Here is an 18,359-nt window from a genome sequence, read left to right as displayed (position 1 = left end):
CACTGCAGCGTGACAAGGGTTTCAGTCAACACTTTTAAAATAAACAAAAAGACCTTATTTTATTAAAGCTGCATGTTGTCCATTTGTAGTAGGGACTACCTTAAAATGCCCACAACAATCGGGTCGCCCCACTCTTGGAGATTTTAATAGGAAATAAGCCCTTTGAGAAGTCAAGCTTCACCTGCACAATAATACACTGCAGTTTATTTTAATTTTATTTTTTAAGACCCAGTACTATGCCTCAGCCTCTATTTTGAACCCAGTTCCTGTGTTTGGGACCACAGCAAATTCTTTCTTAAATACAAATGCAAGCAATGTTGCATTAGCTATATAACAAATCTGAGTTAATCAGTGTTGTGTGGTGATACTGATTTCTGACTTCGTTTACATGTACGAAGGGCTAAAATTTGCATTACTCCAATTGAAATGCACTGTACTGGTACTTTTAATGTGATTGTGAAAGACTTGGACTTAATGAAAGTTAGGTTGTGCAATAAGTAAATGGATGGGAGCATAAAACGTACAGTAGACATTCCAAAACAATGGACTGCTCCTGCTTTGATGCCTATCCCAAATCTGTCAATTTGAGCAAATCACATTTCGTCTGAATTGAAAGCCAATTTTTAAAACACAAGGTCAAGGAGGAGATATTTACATGTATTATATGTTTGTTTATTATACCATATCGGAACTACCAACTCACACAATAAGACATGCAGACATGGACAAAAAGCACCAAACACACAGACTTGTTTGTGTCTAATATTTCTCAACAATTATGCACACACACACACACTGAGGCACTTTACATGTCAGGGTCAATGGTCAGCTGGCTGATTAAGTCTTTGTAATAGACCAGGTTCTTCTCATGGTCAGCGAGTGCTGTCAGCATCTCATCCATCTCCTCCTGAGTGAAGACCTCACCTAGTTTTAACACAACCATGAACAAACACTTTGTACAGTAAGAAACAAAAAGATATCTATGAGACAATCTGCTTTACATCACAAAGTTACAACTGAAATCTTCTGCTTTACCTTCCTGTGTCATGTACTTAGTCAGCTCCTCGGGCTCCAGGTACCCTTTGTTTTCTTTGTCCAAAACCTGGAAAAAAGTGTTTATGCTTTAACAAATATCAGTAACTAACAGTGTGTGGCAATGTGAGATTACAAACACTCTGTTGACAAGTATGATATTCACAGAGGTATAGACTTCTACTTAATTTAGATACTGTGACGTATATAGTAATACAACTAGAGAGAATATGAGAAACAGGAGCTGATCTAACCTCAAAGGCCTGAAGCAGAAGGTCCTCAGGGATGGAAGGGAACCTAACACACACACACACACACACAATTGATATTTGTATATGTTGCCTATAGTATGGTAGAACCCCTATTTGACATGACATACCATAAACACTGTGATGAAATATGATGGAATTGACATAGCCTTTATAAGTCATTACCAAGCCCAATTTACCCTACAAACTGAACTGTAATGTGCACATTTTATTGTGTAAGAGCATCCTGTGGTTTTCAGTTGTTTTAGGTGATGCTGAAATATTGAGCCACTTTAACACAGCAAAGTGTAAAAAGTGTAAAAGCAAGAGACATGAATATAATTTAAAGAAGTCTGAAAGAAGTCCGCTGAAAAATTCTGATTAATGATCTAAGGTCTTTGTCTTTGTAGACTTTTACATCACACATATAATGTGTGAAATACTGCAATGACTACCTCATTATATTAAACAAATATAAAAGCAATTGGAAACTTGTACCAATGTCAAGTTATTTACTAGCTCCCTCAGTAACGTCTATCTGAAAGTTACACGTTATAATATATAATTTGCTTCAACATGTGCGCCTATTTGCATCATGCCTTGGTAATTTCTCAACATCAAAATTCAGCATTTATATTAATTCAGTTACATACAAAACAGCACGACATGACAACAGTCAGGAAGGGTATATATTGGAGATAACAGAGCTGTCTTACTTGTGCTCCAGCAGCACTCTGGTCATGGCTGGGAGGAACTTGTCCAAATGAATATATCCTGTGTGGTCCTCTTCAACCTGGTTACACAGAACAAGGCTGCCGTACACTAAGTAGTTGCAATTTCAAGGTGAGGGTAATATTCATTTGTGCTAAAACAAAAAACAATGAATGCAATTTTCAAAACTAATATATAATGGTACATTTAATACAATGATATCCAGGTACAGTCTGTATTGTAGCATAACTTATATATGTAAAGTAAATATCCCTAGTTATGACGGTTTAGTTTGATCGGTTGTTTTAAAATATAAGTGAACTGTTCTGACCTCAGCTATTAGGTCATGTAGGTTTGCCTGAGTCGGGAAGCAACCCAGGGAATAGATGATGGTGCCAATCTCCCTGGAAAACAAACGCCATTTTACACCACCACACTATTTAACTACATGCAAAGACAGAGTGTAATGTCTTATTCACTCAGCTAGCTCCACCAGAGTCCAAATAAGGTATTTCAGTTTCATTTAAAAAAAACAAAAAAACAATAGGGCCAGGTAGGTGTTTTCCCTCATAAAATGCACATACAATATTTAAATAACTGTCTATACTCTACTGTCCTTGATGGTGTGAAACTATGAGGTTCAAACTTAGCATATGGGAAAGAGTGTATACATTATCAATATTTTTAGACTTGACAGAATCTGATGTAAAAATGACTTACAGTTAGAGCATTCGGGCCGATAGCTACAATGATTCAGTTAACATGTTTAGTTGAATAGAACTTAAAATGTATTATTGCTAATCTATGCATTCCATCTTACATCCACTGTGTTTGAAGTTAGGAGTTGTGACCTAAAGGGCTCAGAGTGTTTTTTACATTAGAACCATCTCAGCCTGGCAGAACAATGGGAGGCATCACCGCCTCACTCACCTGACATCCACTGAGTTGTTAGACTCATAGACAAACGCTTCAAACGCTGCTTTGATCTTCTTGTGGACATCTGACACTATGGCCTCTGACGGAAAGAAGATAGCAAAACAACAGGAACAGAGAGAGTTAGCTTATAACACACACTTACACAGACGCAGACGTGCGCGCGCGATTATGGCGCTTTTATTTATTGTTGTCGGAACATGATCATTTAAACTAATGTTTGCCGATAGACGGTAACGTTTTATGAGATTTATAAGGTTAGCAGCTAACTAACTACCAACCTGCACTTTGCGTGCTGTCCGCCATCCTTGCCCGGTTGTTTTTCTGTTGCCTAGCAACCTACTGTTTTTGTCAAACGACCAGGTAGCTTTAAGCTCTTGTGAGTGACAGACTTTAGAGTAACACAAACCTTCCCATGTCATAATTATTAGATACAAAGTCATAATTATATGATAAAAAGTCGAAAGGTAAAGTGATATGAGATGTAAAATTTTAGATAAATCATTAAAATAATGTAATTTAAAAAGCAGCTTCATTAGATAAGTCATAATCAATGTAATGAAATAAACAATTACACATTTTGAAATAAAATTTAGAAGTTATGAGATAAAAAATCGAAATTATGAGATAAATTAAAATTATGAGATGACATAAAAAGTCAGAATTATGAAATAAAAGTTGAAATTATGAGATACGAAAATAGTCAAAACAATGTGTTAAGATAAAAAGATTAAAAAAAAAAATATATATATATATATATATTAAAAAAAAAGTCAAAAATAGGAGAGAATTGTTATAATAATAACTCAGCTCAATAGGCCTTACTTTGTTTGTCTTCCATGTCATTTATGGGAAAATTCTATATTCACCAGCTAAATGCTGTAAATCTGCAGCTTGGTGTTTATGAAGTCTCTTGCATTATAAGTTGTATGATAAAAACCTTTATTTTAACAATACATAGAAATAAAGTATGCAAACCATTAGCAAATAGTTGCCTATTTTATTTTCAGTATAATATACATTGTGTTTTATGTATTGTGGTTGTGTTTTCTAGGCTTCCTTTTTTATATAATTTAATATCTGACAAATCTAACAAATCTTAAGAAACAGGAAACATAAAGAAAAACTGAGGGATGAGAAATGTTCGTTTTATTTTCTCCAGCTGTATGAATGCATAAATGGTTAAAAAAGGTAAACAAAAAATTACAACAAAACCCTTTCACACCATGAACACATTTCAAGTTTGCAGATAATACCCAAATTCAGTATAACATTAAATCTAATATTATATCAAAACTGGTGGAAGAAGTGATTCCATGGTACCTCATTCAGGCACATTCAAATCCTGATTATTGGAGTGAATACAAGTACATCAAAAGAAATAAAGACCAAGTGGATATTGCATAATAAAAAATGTTTTTTTTCTGATTTACCTTATTAAATTTAGTAAATTAATTAAGTTATTGTGAATGTTGAGGAAACACTCAAGGAAGACTAAATGTAATTTCATGGCTACGTTAAGCTTTCTGTAAAAGACATAACTACATAACAGTCCTAATGCATAACTACTAGGTGGAAATCCTAATCCTAGTGTGGGTCAGACACAATAAGGCCAGTCAGTGTGTACATGAAACTTTACATAGAAAAACACAAATACATAAGAAATATGTAATACATTAAAGCAAATAAAATACACATTTTACACCTTTCAAATCATTTAAAATTAGATTAACAACTTTTGTATAGAAGTAGCTGGGAACAGGAAAAAAATTCAATCCCTATTAAGGATGGTTTCTGTTGTATTAATATGAATAATACTGTGTTTGGACTTTAGGACTTTTGTCCCTTTAACAGCTCTCGGAATCTTTGCATACCATAGCTAAAACCAACTGGTTGTAGAAAAAGTTTTTGAATATAGCGAGATAAATACTTTCAAAATATTCATCTTCATCATTATTCAACCATCTTTATGTTTATCAGTCAGATTAAATGGATAGTAGAATCTCAGAATTGTAATCAAGAAAAAGATCATTAGTGGTATTTTTTAACTTGTGTGTGTGTATGTGTGTGTGTTTGTACATTCACATCTCTGGTTGCCCCTGGTGAACAGGCACTTTGTGCTCCTGTTCCTGTTCTGCTGCTGGGGCTTCTGGGATTTGCTGTCCATGCTGTTCGTCTACTTGATTTATGAACGCCTCTTCTTCTGTCTTTACTTCCTGTTGAGATTGCTCTTCCTCATCAGGCTGCACCTTCTCATGAGCCTCCTCTCTGTGCTCTGCTGTGCCTGCCTTCCCCTCCTGAGTGCTTGGGTTGGACAGCTTCTCCTCTGCTGCTACTTCCTGCTTCTGGTGAGGTGCATTGTTGTTGTTGGAGTCCTATGGTGGAGAAGGTGAGTTAATGCAGTCAGTTAACACCAAATGAAGCTGAAAATAAAACTTGGCTCCGTAAACCAAAATAAAATAATGTTTAAAATGTAAAACTATCTCTGTCTACATGTTAATTGGTAGTAAAACATTAAAACTAATCCTATCATCATGTATCCTGTCAAAATATAACAAAACAATTGCAACCCCAAAGTGCAATTACTATTTTCTTATTTTTATATAATATATTTGATACATTAGTATGTTGTATTGTTTTCATACATTTAAAAATCGAGTAAGTGGACCTTGAGTTGGGATTTCTTTGTCAAACTACTATTTCCAAGGCCAAAAACTAACTTTTATGTTCAAAATAAAAAAAGTTTATTTGATGGTATTTATATATACAAACATCGTAAATTTCCTGAAGACCACATGAAGATTCTTTTATCACTATACTATATGTGTGACCAAACGGCAATATAATTAAGTTCCCTGGATTTTGTCTGTTGAAGCTTAAAGACAATCATTACTTGCCATAAGAAAAATATAAATGTACATTACCTGTGTGTGAGGTAATGAAGGAGACAGCAGCTCGGATGGGGCCAATAGGCCGTCCTGGTTTAGATCCTGAGTCTGGAGTAAAAAATCCACCATAGACACCACCTGAAGTCAGAAAACACCAAACACACACACACACACACACACACACACACACACACACACACACACACACACACACACACACACACATACATACACATACATACACTTCAGGTCAGATAAACAGCCCTAAAAGTATGAAAGTGTTAGTTCTGGATCATTGGAATATATTTACAGGACAAACCCTGACGTCACGTACAGGATGCCAGGCTTTGCCCCTTACCTTCCACTCTCTCTGTGTTGCCGTTTTTAACATCCCTTTGCTACAGGAAACAACAACAAGCTTTGAGCTAGCAAGCTACATGCTGAAAATGGCAAGCTTTAAAGAAAATTTGGATTGTGCAATATGGCATGGCTTCTTTTGCGGAATGATTGTAAAGATTTACAAAGAATATGTTGACAGCATTGACTATCTAACTGGGACGTTTAGGGACCAATTGGTGGGATTGCTATGGATAAAGTACACATACACTGGTAAGAGCAAATTGCATTTAGCCATGTATCCAGCTAATATAATAGCTCACGTTACTGTATTGTGCAAACAGATAATGTTTTAATATTTTATGTATCTTTTTTTTTTTGCGAGTTGCAAATGTTCCACCAGAATAAGTTCCTTTCCGAGACTATTTTGCAGAAATGTCTTTGTTGCGTCCGGACCTTAGCTCCCACAAGATGATTGTGATTGGTTTGAAGAGCGTTTATTCTCCTGTCATAGAAGGTTTCAGTGGTGTGGCCAGAGCTTAATCCATAGCGCAGTGGAGCTAGGTTTGGCAATGCGAGACTAGGTATGCACAAGTAGACTGCCACTCTTCCTCACCGGTTCATTGGCCTGTGTTCCAGGTGCATGATGGGAGTTGTATTCTGAAAGTAGCTTCATCATCTCCAAGCCATCCAGGAACCCACTGCGATCGTAATCATAGAGACGAAACAGGAAGAACACCTCTGACAAAAAGCAGGAGAAGACTGACATGTTTAATCCCCAACACATTTGATAAACTACTGTAGAATACCTGCAGGGACTGTACAGAATAGAACTCCTGTACTGTGTACACACAAACACAATGGCAGTAATGCAACAGTAAAAACTGAGGGTTTGGGACACTAAGGGGAATCAAGACTTTTGATTTATCACACTAAAGTCATAGACAATTACTTTATTAGAACCTGAGACATTGTTCAGCATTTCAGTAAACAACTGTCTGTATAATCAGAGTGTGTATTTGCCAATGATGATCAAAGTGACAGCTTGTGTCAGAATTCATGTGTTACACCAGTAGGTGAAGATGTCTACCTTGCTCCCAGGTGCTAATTTCTGGTCCTCCTTGGCCATCCTTCAGACTGGATTGGATGTAACTTTTTAGCAATCTGTGGACAACACGGCACAGAGAAGATATCAATTTATCAGTAAAACAATTAGAGCCAAAAATTCACACAGAGGGTTCAGATTTGTTCAACCCTGGAGCAACTTAGTAATATTTTTTGCAATTCCTTGCCGCTACAATCAGACTCTGGGAAGCTAAAAAGGAAGACCAAACTAGGCTCAAAGTATCATTTTTCTTTTTGTAAACCTCCTTTTGCTATCTTTCTCTATTATCACTCTTGATTTCTAAGCAGAATAGACATCCGGTAACCCAAACTTGTCCAGTAGTGATTCTGTATTATTTATATCCACAACAGGGCGGGATTTGTGGTTACTCACAATAAGTCTTAACACGTGACTCGAGGAAGAGGTACTGCCTCATCAAAAATCAACATTTTCAAAGAAAGCAGCTTATTCCTGTATTTGCTGATTTTCCAGTGTGTTTCGTGGTTTTGAAAAACTGGAACATATCCCATCTTACATAAAGCAGATGGAAAGAAGACAACCTTGACTTAGTGAACCTGTAAACTGCTTGGCTGTCTTGTGCTATTATTGTATATGTGCTATTTTAGACCACTAAAAGACTTGCTGACCAAAGTTTATATCAGGGTTATCATGACTAACATGTTTGTCGTCATCATACACTCAGTATACTTAAGCTTACACAATGATAGAGTATTGTACTCATCAATTTATCTTATCAGCCAGGGGAAAGAAGCTGCAGCCACATTGTCACCAACAACATACTCTGAGTCCACAACGTGGTTATGTCTCTCATGTTGTTCCCCGAATAAAGTTAAAACTGGCTTTAATTATGGGCCAGTTCACACTACGGTACAGTTAACAAAGATGTGAGCTGAGATCCCAAGGGTGACCCATTGTAACTGCAATATGTATGAGGTAAGGATAATCTATTTCACTCACTCCAAACAAAAAATATTTTCATAATTGCAACATAAAACAGTATTATTGCACCTGTAATCTATCGATTTATGGTGCAAGCCACATCATTAGCACAGCACCGCTGCCAAAGTCCACAGTGACCAGACAGCAGCTACTTAGTCCACTAAAATGGACTGCAGGTTAAACACATCTGGACCAGTACATAGGGTCATAGGGTAGTTTGAAAATATGCATGACACTAAATACCTTTATTCTATGTTATATATATTTTATCATTGTCTGGGAAAAGGATTAGAATGTTATGCCGCATTGAGTGTGGTAAAAGACAGACTTAGAAACTTCATCAATCCAATTAAGAGCCAATATACAGTTTAAAATGAGCTGCATGTGTCACAGCAGCACATTGTTATTATGTGTTCTTCACCTGTGGTCCTCATCACTGGTGCCGAAGGGATTGGCTAGCGCCACTGCAGCGGGGTGGACATCAACTGATTCCTCCCTAAAAGATACATATGAGAATGGAAATGAAAAAAGAATATGTTTTTTTCAATAGTTCCTTCGATTTAATTTCTTTTAGTTCTAATGAGCAGAGATGAAACAATGTTTAAAAGTCTTTTTCTGGCAATAACAACAGTACTGTACCCTTCCTTTGCCATGTGTTGCAAAAGGTTGGCTTCAATTATCCAATGTTAGATGTAAATCCATTCTGATAGCGCAGCGCTTGGTGACATTTTCACTGTACAAGATATTAGTTGTAACCAAAATAAAGCTTTCAGCATATTTACTTGAAAAACTTAAAAGTGTCTTAAAAAAGAAGAGAGAGAGAGAGAGAGTGAAACTTGGGAGTAGGGAGGTGGAGTTACCTCTGTGTCCCAGGTAGACCTGGTGCAGCCTGGCACAAGTATAGAAACAGGTACAGGGACAGGACACATGGGACCAACCTGCCCAGGTGAGACTCCATGAGCACACCTACAAGCAAACAACCACACTGTAAACTCACATCACATCTGCACAGAATTCTGGGATAGGATGCCATCATTAATGTACGTGCCCAATATCATTTGATGGTTGGAAAATAATAAAATAATATTGAAATATACAAATACTCAAAGTTTCGGAGGGGATGGTTTCATGATGCTATACAAAGTGAAATTCCACTGCTACTACTTCACAGTATCTGCCAATATATCTACATATAGATATATATACATATAGATATATATACAATATATATATATATATATATATATATATATATATATATATATATATATATATATATATATATATATATATATATATATATATATATATATATATATATATATATATATTAATGTGTGTGTGTCTGTGTGTGTGTGTGTGTTTGTGTATACTATAACCTGGAGCCTGTGGTTTGGGAAAGGGAAGGGACCCCCTGCTGGAGCTGCTCCGCCCGCGACCCGATGCGCGGACAAAGATGGATGATATAACCTGGTAGTCATTTGTGTTATTAGTGTGTCAAATAGTCTATTTACATGTAACACCTGCTCCCTACAAACAGAAAGCAAGCGGGGGCAGCAACTCCAGGAGGGGACCCCAAACTTCTCTTGCCCGAGTCACATTAACCAGCTCCTCCGACTGGGGGATCCCGAGGCGTTCCCAGGCTAGGTTGTAGATATATGGAGATAATCTCCACCTATAGTCCTGGGTCTTCCCCGAGGCCTCCTCCCAGCTGGACGTACCTGGAATTTAGGGAGGCGCCCATGCAGGACATAGATGTCCGAACCACCCTTAACTGACTCCTTATTATTATCCCCATTACACAGAATAACAAACTAACGTAAGCTAACGTTACTGCAGCTTTCCCGTGCGTAGCAACGATGCTAACAGCGAGGCTTCTCACTGCAGCGTTGTTACAGCATGGACAGGAGCACGTATGCATTCTAAACACAGATGGCTTCTGATAAACTTAAATGGTCTTCCTGCCTTTACAATACAGTCCTATATTAGAACAACAATAACTGAAATGATGGCTAGTTGTGGCGTGCAAGAGTCGCGTTGTTAAGCCTACTGACTACGCATTTATTTAGATGTAACGTTAGACATTAAATAGGTAGCCTATGTGAACTGAAAGTATTCATATAACTATCATTGCGTTAGCAGCTGGTTAAATACTCTAGATCTCCACTCAGTGATAATGAACCTACCTGTCTGCATAGTTGATGTGTGGACGGTAAAAAAAAACTTTAAATCGAGCCGGTTTGCGTTTTAGGTTCACATCTGGATAAAACCTCTGCCCCGTACCGCCTTGCTCGCGCCTCCCAGTCTGCACTGCGCCACGGTGGTGGCAGGCGCGCTCCCCGGCAGTCACGGAGACCGGAGTGTTTTGGTCAATGACCGGGTCCACGTGGAATTTCAGCGCCACTGTCGTGTCAGTTAGTTTGCACAGGCTACCTCGTGCCACGTCCTCACCGACTGACAGATTCCGGTAGTGCGGGAGGAGCTTTATAACGTGCTTACAGTGGTACTTCATATTCATTGTCTACGGGGGACACCTCAATTACAATGTGTAAATGTGTTTTATATTATTATTATTATTATTATTATTATTATCATTGTTATTAGTATTGCAGTAAGCTACAGTTCCAGGGTTCATGATTTCAGTTGTAGTACAGTGTAAAGTTGTGTGTGCAAAAAAAGCAAGGAAAAATGGGTTTGTGTGGGTGGGGCACCTTCACAAAAACATGATGGACTATTCAGAAGGGTATTTTAACTACACCGTTTATTAAACATAGCCTTGCATTTTGAGAAATACAGAGAGTGTTTTGTGAAGCTAATAGTCTTAATTAGCTTTGTCTCAATTCATATGTTAGGTCCATATTTGTGTAATGCTGTGAATGTAATAATTAACTGCTACCTCCTCTGTCAGCTCCAGTCACTGAAAAGAAATAAGTGGAGAAATCAGGCACATTATAAAAGTTGATCAGTTTGACATCATGTTGCCTGAGCTCATTACTATTCATGAGCTTGCCCAGTTGCGCTGGGTAAAGGATAATAAAAGCCAGGCTCTCATTGGCTAGCTGTTAGTCAATCAGAGTCAAGCAGCTTAGCACATTGAATATTAATGAGAACTGGCACAAGTCTTTCTGCAGGCTTTCTCAACCACGCTAGAAGGTAACCAAGACATTTTTCCTCAAAATAAATGTTACAGAGTCCATGGTAGAACTTCAGACATTACCGCGAAGTAATAAAATATGTGTGATGGGCATCTTTAACGGTGTGATATGTAATACTGACAGTTAGTGTTTAAAATAGTAACTGAAGTAAAAACTTAAAATACTGGAGAGAGTTGTCTCCCCCACCCCCTCCTCCCCAGACTCAAAATTAACGGAGGATGCCATGCTGAGACTCAACAACAACGTTGATAGACGCTTGTCTTACATAGCCTGACATTACTTCACAGCACAGCAGAGTAGCTAACGTTAGACGCTGTCTATAATAATAATAATTATAATCTTTATTTGTAGAGCACTTTTTAAAAAGAAGTTACAAAGTGCTTTAACCAGTGTAAAGACAATAATATCCAAGAGACAATAATTCAAAAAGACAAAACCATGAAAACATTGAAAGACTAAAATACAGCTAAATATAAAATTTGGAAAATACAATAAAATCAAAGGGATAAAGCAAAGTCAAATAAGATCGGGAAAGGCTCTACTATAAAAGTATGTTTTAAGAAGGGACATAAAAGAGTTTACTAACTCAGCTGACCGGATTTCCTCGGGCAGGCTGTTCCAGAGCCTCGGGGCCCTGAGAGCAAATGCTCTGTCCCCTTTAGTTTTCAGTCGAGACTCTGGAACAGATAGCAGACCTCTGCCCGAGGATCTCAAGGTGCGTGATGGTGTATATGGGATTAATAGGTCAGAAATATAACAAGGCGAGGGGCCTATATTACAGTCTTAAAAGCCTGTGCTCACGTGGAGCGCTGTACCCAACTGCCGACACACTAAAAACACAACAACCTCACTATCCTCTCCACCCAACAGACAAACACACTTTATGGTCCTCCCTTCCCGATAATGCATATTAAGGTAAAAAAAATCAAGGCAGAAGTAAGGTCATTTTACCATAGACTTTTATAGAAACATACTTCTTTTTGCAACCAGAAGAGTTGCCCCCTGCTGGAAATTAGATAGAAAGTTGAAGGCAGTTTCCCATTTGCTACTTTTCAGGCATCAAAGTTGCTGCTTGGATGAGACATTTGTGACAGGTTTTAATAGCTTCTTGGTTCAGCAATTACATTATAATATCTCAATTACAGAAACATTTTCATAATATTGTGAATAATATAAAATTGTGCCAGTGTAAACACACATACTCACACATACAAAGATAAATGGACGGGTCAAGGTGAGTTGCCCAGTATCATCATAGCTGTAATCTTCCGCCAGCTCTCCAGGGTGTTATCAGTCTTCTGTAAATCACATAGCATTGATGAATGTTTATTTGACAAATTTCAGATCTTTTCATTGGCCCCAAAGAGGACATTTTTCTTGAACACACTTGTGCTGCTGTCTCCAACACACGTACTGTACACAGCAGAAAATTCAGGTTCTTATCAAAGATTGGAATATCTAAAGACAAAAAGATAAACATAAGATTTACTATTTTTTCAATCCTGCAAATGGGTTTTGGCAGTTTGATTTTTCTGTTCTCATCTCAACTTCTTCAAACTAATCTGCATTTTAACAAAAGTGTATCTTTAAAGAGAATATCGTCATGGAGTTTCATATAGGGATTCTATAAACATGCCAGGATAATATTTTGACTGGGCTCTAAAATGTGCAGTTTCATAGAAAGTTCAGCAGAGTTCAGTGTCTTTGGCAGACATCTCTGTGCCTCTAAACAGCCACTAGGAGGCAGATAGTTCCTTCTGTGAGTGACTGATTTACTGAGCTAGTTATTGAATCTACAAGGTTCTTAGCTTTTAAGACTGAAGGCACATTGAATGGAACAGCTTATTTTCAGTATTAAATCAATGGATGTTTGGATGGATTGTTATTTATTGTTGTGGCCACATTTTCTGGCATACAATTCAAAAAATGAACTCAAGTAAAAAGATACTCTTTATGCTTTGCATCATCAATTAAGTCTTTAACTTGGATTTCATTCCTTCATCCTTCTCTCACCACCTCTTATCTGCCTTTTACCTGTCATGTCTGTGTGTCACACACAAATACACACACACACACACACACACACAAACACATGCATACACACAAACGCACACACACACACTAGGTCAGATAAACAGCCGCCCAAAAAGAACAAAAGTCTGTGGTATGTACTAGTCTGGATCAATGGAATACATTGACATCAATGACATCACATAGTTTGGAATAATAGTTTGGAATAACAATTGTGTTTGAGTTGCAGTTTACTCAACCGGAGGATTGGATTATTACCAGTTACCAGTACCCATTGAACTAAACACACACGCATGCACACACACACACACACACACACACACACACACACATACACTAATCTTTATAAGTTGAGCGTGACAGAAGGTTAGTTCAAACATCATACCAGTGTCATTCCTGAGCTCATCATTTTAGGATATTTGTTGATCACAAGGGATGAATGCATCTTTTTTATTTGTGTCTTGTGTCGTTTGTTTGAAGGACAGTATCTCTACTAACAAGCTCCTCCCATCACCTCTCACTAAACCACAGCCAGTTTAGTGGCCAGCATTTTCATTTTTACAATGTGGTATCCACTGACTGAGGTCAAAAGGGCCCCTGAAGTCCATTTGAAACATTTTCTCAAAGTATTCAGTTGCATGCATTTGAGTTCCAGCAATTCAGCATTGGTCCTAAATATTTGAATGTATGTTGCAAAATGTTATACCAACAAAGCAGTCTTAGTCTTGGTTAAGACAAACCAGTCTAAACCAGTCTTAAACTAGTCACTGTGTTAACTCACTGCACAGGGAGCCTCAGCAGTGGAGGATCAGACCAGTCTTTAACACCTCACTTCAGTTGACATTATAACAGTTTTCTGGCATTATATGATGTTATCTTTCTAATACAATATTTCTTTATAGATGTATCCATTTTGCATCTAAAAGTTACTTGTTTTTGAAGTAACAGGAGCAATGACCTCACACATGCATAGAGAGGAAAGAAGCCTTCCGACACAAAAAAAAACACACTTGTGTTTGGCCTTCCACTGATAATTCTGAGACTCATATCTGTTAATGGGAACCAGGTGCGATATATATAACCACACATGGACCGGGTACAAGTCATACAAGCACATAAATACACACAAACCATGCGTGACTTACTGCATGGTTTAGCACTGTTGTGGCTCATTATTTCACAGCTGGTTGGTACACAAACATCCTACTGACACTCACTTACAGGAAGAGAGATTACCTTGTAATTGTTAACATGAGTGGCTGCTGAGTTTCTGTGTGTGTGTGTGTGGTTGTATTTGTGTTTGTTCAAACAGAGAGATGGAAACATGATGCAGAAAATTAGACCCGTCAGGCAGCAACTTACAGATCACACCCCACAGAATGTGGTGTTATTGTTAACACAAGTCTCCTGCTGTCCCGACTGTGCTTGTGCTTTGGTTGAATAGAAACACCAGAGTAACTAGCATAATTAGTCAGAAGGTGCTGTGGGATGATGTGGCTTCCAGTCACAGATCCTGGTATTCTGTCAAAGGCTATAAGTCCACGGTGACAGTCTGTTTTTGTGATCCAAAACAGCAGGCTGCTTCAGTTTCATATAAGTAAAAGCACCTGTGTGGGTGTATCCAGAGTGTGTCACCAGTCTGCACATTGCACCACACTTATACAGAGACAGACAAGCAATAGCAAGGAAAGCTAAAATCTGTGATGCGATGTTGACCATGGTCTAACACTGAGGGTTAGGGTTAGGGGTTAGGGTTAGGGGTTAGGGGTTAGGGTTAGGGTTAGGTTTAGAGGTTAGGGTTAGGGTTAGGGTTAGGGGGTTAGAGTTAGGGTTAGGGGTTAGGGGTTAGGGTTAGGGTTAGGGGTTTAGGGTTAGGGTTAGGGGTTTAGGGTTAGGGTTAGGGTTAGGTGTGTCGAGGGTTAGGGTTAGGGGGTTAGGGTTAGGGTTAGGGTTAGGGGTTTAGGGTTAGGGTTAGGTTAGGGTTAGGGTTAGGGTTAGGGTTACCTGTGATATTGATGAGGCATGACTTGCACGTACATACTGTATATACTGGTACTAAACACTTGCACATACATGCATTCTAAGCACATACAGTATACGCATACTCGATAGGCAATAGTCAATAATACAATTTGGGCCTAGACGGCTTCTCATAATTTATAGCCTTTCACTGCTAGAGAGTCTGCATCTTATGAGACCAGTTGGGGGAGATGCGCGATTACCTCAGTATGTACTGCACACAGACCAGGCAACAACACCACAAAAGCAGCAGGAACATATAAAATATTGTTGGGTGTACATTCCCTGAATTTCAAAAATTTTACAAAATCACCACTGGTAACTACAAATGGTGTTTCCCATTGACAATCCCGTTTTCCCAGCACCATGTCACGCAAATGCATGGCTCTGTTTGTCTTTAGCATAGCCCAAGTGCATTCACGCCCCCCCAACACACACACACACACACACACACACACACACACACAGGTCCCAGACAGAAGCCCTCCATTCAGTTATGTAACAAGGATTAGGTTCCACTATTTCCTGGCCCCAACAGTCAAAACTGCGCAGGCTATTTTTAACCCTGGTCCCCAATATAATATCAACAGACGCTTATCGTAATGATGGCAACATTACATTGTCATTGTTGCTCATGTATACATGTCCTCCTAACATTGATATCCAGTGCATGGGCCTCCCGTTGTAACACCAACAGCCACTGTCACTTCATCAACACATCTGAGGCCGCAACTGCAATCGTTGGATCTGGAAATATTTTAAGACCATCAATGAGTCTGTTTTTACTTCTTTTAGCTAAAGCTTGTCGCCAAGTCGTGTTACAGTAATCAATCAACACTAGCCTGCAAAACAGAAGAAAGTAGTGGTGTGTCACTCACTCGTTGTACAAGTAATGTGGGAAGTGACAGATGTTTGTTAGACAGATATAGAAAAAAACACACACACACACACAACCACACACAGACCAAAGATTGTTTGTTGAGCAAAGTGTATGTGTTTGAACACACACACATATACACACACACACACACACACACACACACACACACACACACACACACATACACACACAGAGTTACATACTATGAGTTTGTTTGAAATAGCTGTCACATTCCACAAGCTAATTCCTCTGGGGTCATTACAACTAGAAAACCAGAGGAAACACTAATTATGTTATAGTGGCTTCACACACACATTATGAGCCAAAGGTTTTGCAACGTACACACACAAACACACACACACAAACACACATACACACTATACTATGAAATAATTGCTGTCACATTCCACAAGCTAATTCCTCTGGGTTCATTACAACTTGAAAACCAGAGGAAACACTAATTCTGTTACAGTGGCTTTGCACACGTACTATAAGCCAATGGTTTTTAAACACACACACACACACACACACACACAAAAGCACAGCACAGAGGGAGGGCAGTTCCACTCATGGATGTCTAATTGCATGTGTCCAGCCAGGACATGAGGACCCAGGGTCCTTTCTCCACAGGCATCGAAGAGGGCACCACTCTGTCAGGACCAATAACCCAAACGAGGAGTAACTCGGCTGCCCAAATACACCTACTGTACGTACACATTTACTGCATGTGTTGTACATATGTTCACAAATGTACTGTGTTTGTGAATGTTTGCACACACAAACCCACGCACACACGTATGCACACACACGCACACACACACGCACACGCACATGCACACGCACACGCACACGCACACGCACATACACACACACATACCCAAACACACATGTACACACACACACACACACACACACACACACAGTGATGGGCTGGATCAGGAGTAACAAACTGATTCTCAATGTATCTAAAACCACCAGTTTAGTGGTTGGAACTCATTTTTCTTTAAATTCCAAACCGAAACTTGAACTCAGTATAGAGCAAACTTTTGTCGAGCAAAGAGAAGAGGCTAAGCTTTTGGGTGTGATGATTGACAATAGATTGTGTTGGGACAAACACGTTAGAAAACTGGTAACTAAAATGGGCAACACCTTGTCCGTTATTAAAAGGTGTGCAAACATCTTAACACCACAGACAGTAAAACAAGTCCTTCAGGCTTTGTTTTTTTCACATCTGGATTTCTTCAGCAAATAAAATGAAAAAAATTATAAGTGATTCAGAATAAAGCGGCATGTGTGCCTCTTTCGTGTGGGTTTAGATCAAATGTTGATAAGATGCATGAACAACTCACATGGCTTAAAGTTAAAAATATATTTGTGTATTCGCTAATGTTTTTTTTAAATAACATTATAACAAACAAAACACCTTTTACTTTATACACAAAACTATCCTTTAGTATTGCTATACATCATTATCCAACGAGGCATGCAGTAGGAGGGAGTTTTATTTTACCTAAAGAGAAAACTAAGTCAGTTCAACGTTCAGTTAGGTACAGAGCAATGTGTGAATGGAACTCTCTCCCAACAACTATTATACACAACTCTCAGTATGGCTTTAAAAAATCACTTAAGACATATTTATTTCAAAGGAATTAAATATTTAACATAAAATTAGTTGGTACAGAGCTTTTGTTTTGTTATTGTATTTCTTAAAATGGATTAATCTATTCGGAGTAGTGTCTTAGTATTTAATTTTTTTATTAATTGTGTTAACTGTAAGATTTACTTATGATTTGAATTTTCTATGTATGTATGTATGTGTTTGTAATGAAATGTTATGTGTATTGTCAAGGAAAGATTGTAGGACCCCACGAAGAATAGCTTTTAGTGAAAGCTGAAGCTAATGGGGATCCAAATAAAACAAACAAACAAACACACACACACACAGATACACGCACACGCAAACACAAACAAACACACACACAAACATACAAAGTCACCAACAGATAATTTCCCTCAGTATCCCTCAGCCTTTTTCTGTTTGCCTATACACTCATTTTTTAG

General features: G+C 38.2%; 2 protein-coding genes and 1 long non-coding RNA gene across 6 annotated transcripts in view; all 3 read right to left on the bottom strand.

The window, feature by feature from the left end:
* Positions 1-3,385, bottom strand: part of efcab2 (EF-hand calcium binding domain 2) — a 22,204-nt gene extending 18,819 nt beyond the window's left edge. For 2 of the 3 annotated variants that reach the window (XM_034857390.1, XM_034858183.1), the window contains exons 1-7: positions 3,206-3,385; positions 2,922-3,006; positions 2,323-2,395; positions 1,997-2,073; positions 1,287-1,329; positions 1,036-1,102; positions 785-924 (exon numbers count right to left, since the gene is read on the bottom strand). In XM_034857390.1, coding sequence (XP_034713281.1) covers positions 806-924; positions 1,036-1,102; positions 1,287-1,329; positions 1,997-2,073; positions 2,323-2,395; positions 2,922-3,006; positions 3,206-3,230 — 489 coding nt within the window. In that variant the 5' untranslated portion in view covers positions 3,231-3,385 and the 3' untranslated portion in view covers positions 785-805. Of the gene's footprint in view, positions 1-192; positions 925-1,035; positions 1,103-1,286; positions 1,330-1,996; positions 2,074-2,322; positions 2,396-2,921; positions 3,007-3,205 lie in introns of those variants that run through there. The other variant, XM_034856665.1, reaches the window with a different exon arrangement.
* The window catches only part of cgref1 (cell growth regulator with EF-hand domain 1), a 26,727-nt gene extending 16,073 nt beyond the window's left edge, over positions 1-10,654 (bottom strand). Inside the window, exons 1-7 of one of the 2 annotated variants that reach the window (XM_034899429.1) lie at positions 10,400-10,654; positions 9,074-9,179; positions 8,635-8,709; positions 7,239-7,312; positions 6,765-6,889; positions 5,849-5,950; positions 4,988-5,299 (exon numbers count right to left, since the gene is read on the bottom strand). In XM_034899429.1, coding sequence (XP_034755320.1) covers positions 5,006-5,299; positions 5,849-5,950; positions 6,765-6,889; positions 7,239-7,312; positions 8,635-8,709; positions 9,074-9,179; positions 10,400-10,409 — 786 coding nt within the window. In that variant the 5' untranslated portion in view covers positions 10,410-10,654 and the 3' untranslated portion in view covers positions 4,988-5,005. Of the gene's footprint in view, positions 1-4,365; positions 5,300-5,848; positions 5,951-6,764; positions 6,890-7,238; positions 7,313-8,634; positions 8,710-9,073; positions 9,180-10,399 lie in introns of those variants that run through there. The other variant, XM_034898623.1, reaches the window with a different exon arrangement.
* LOC117936188 lies at positions 3,846-18,359 on the bottom strand. The gene is made up of 3 exons (XR_004654953.1): positions 18,349-18,359; positions 17,000-17,002; positions 3,846-4,972 (listed from the first exon to the last, which is right to left on the bottom strand). It is a non-coding gene; the product is annotated as an uncharacterized LOC117936188 (long non-coding RNA).

The sequence above is a fragment of the Etheostoma cragini genome, chromosome 1 (assembly GCF_013103735.1).
Source record: "Etheostoma cragini isolate CJK2018 chromosome 1, CSU_Ecrag_1.0, whole genome shotgun sequence".
In the NCBI taxonomy this organism is placed as follows: domain Eukaryota; kingdom Metazoa; phylum Chordata; class Actinopteri; order Perciformes; family Percidae; genus Etheostoma; species Etheostoma cragini.
The sequence above is the reverse complement of the archived record's forward strand: the minus strand, read 5'-3'. Positions and strand labels throughout refer to the sequence as shown.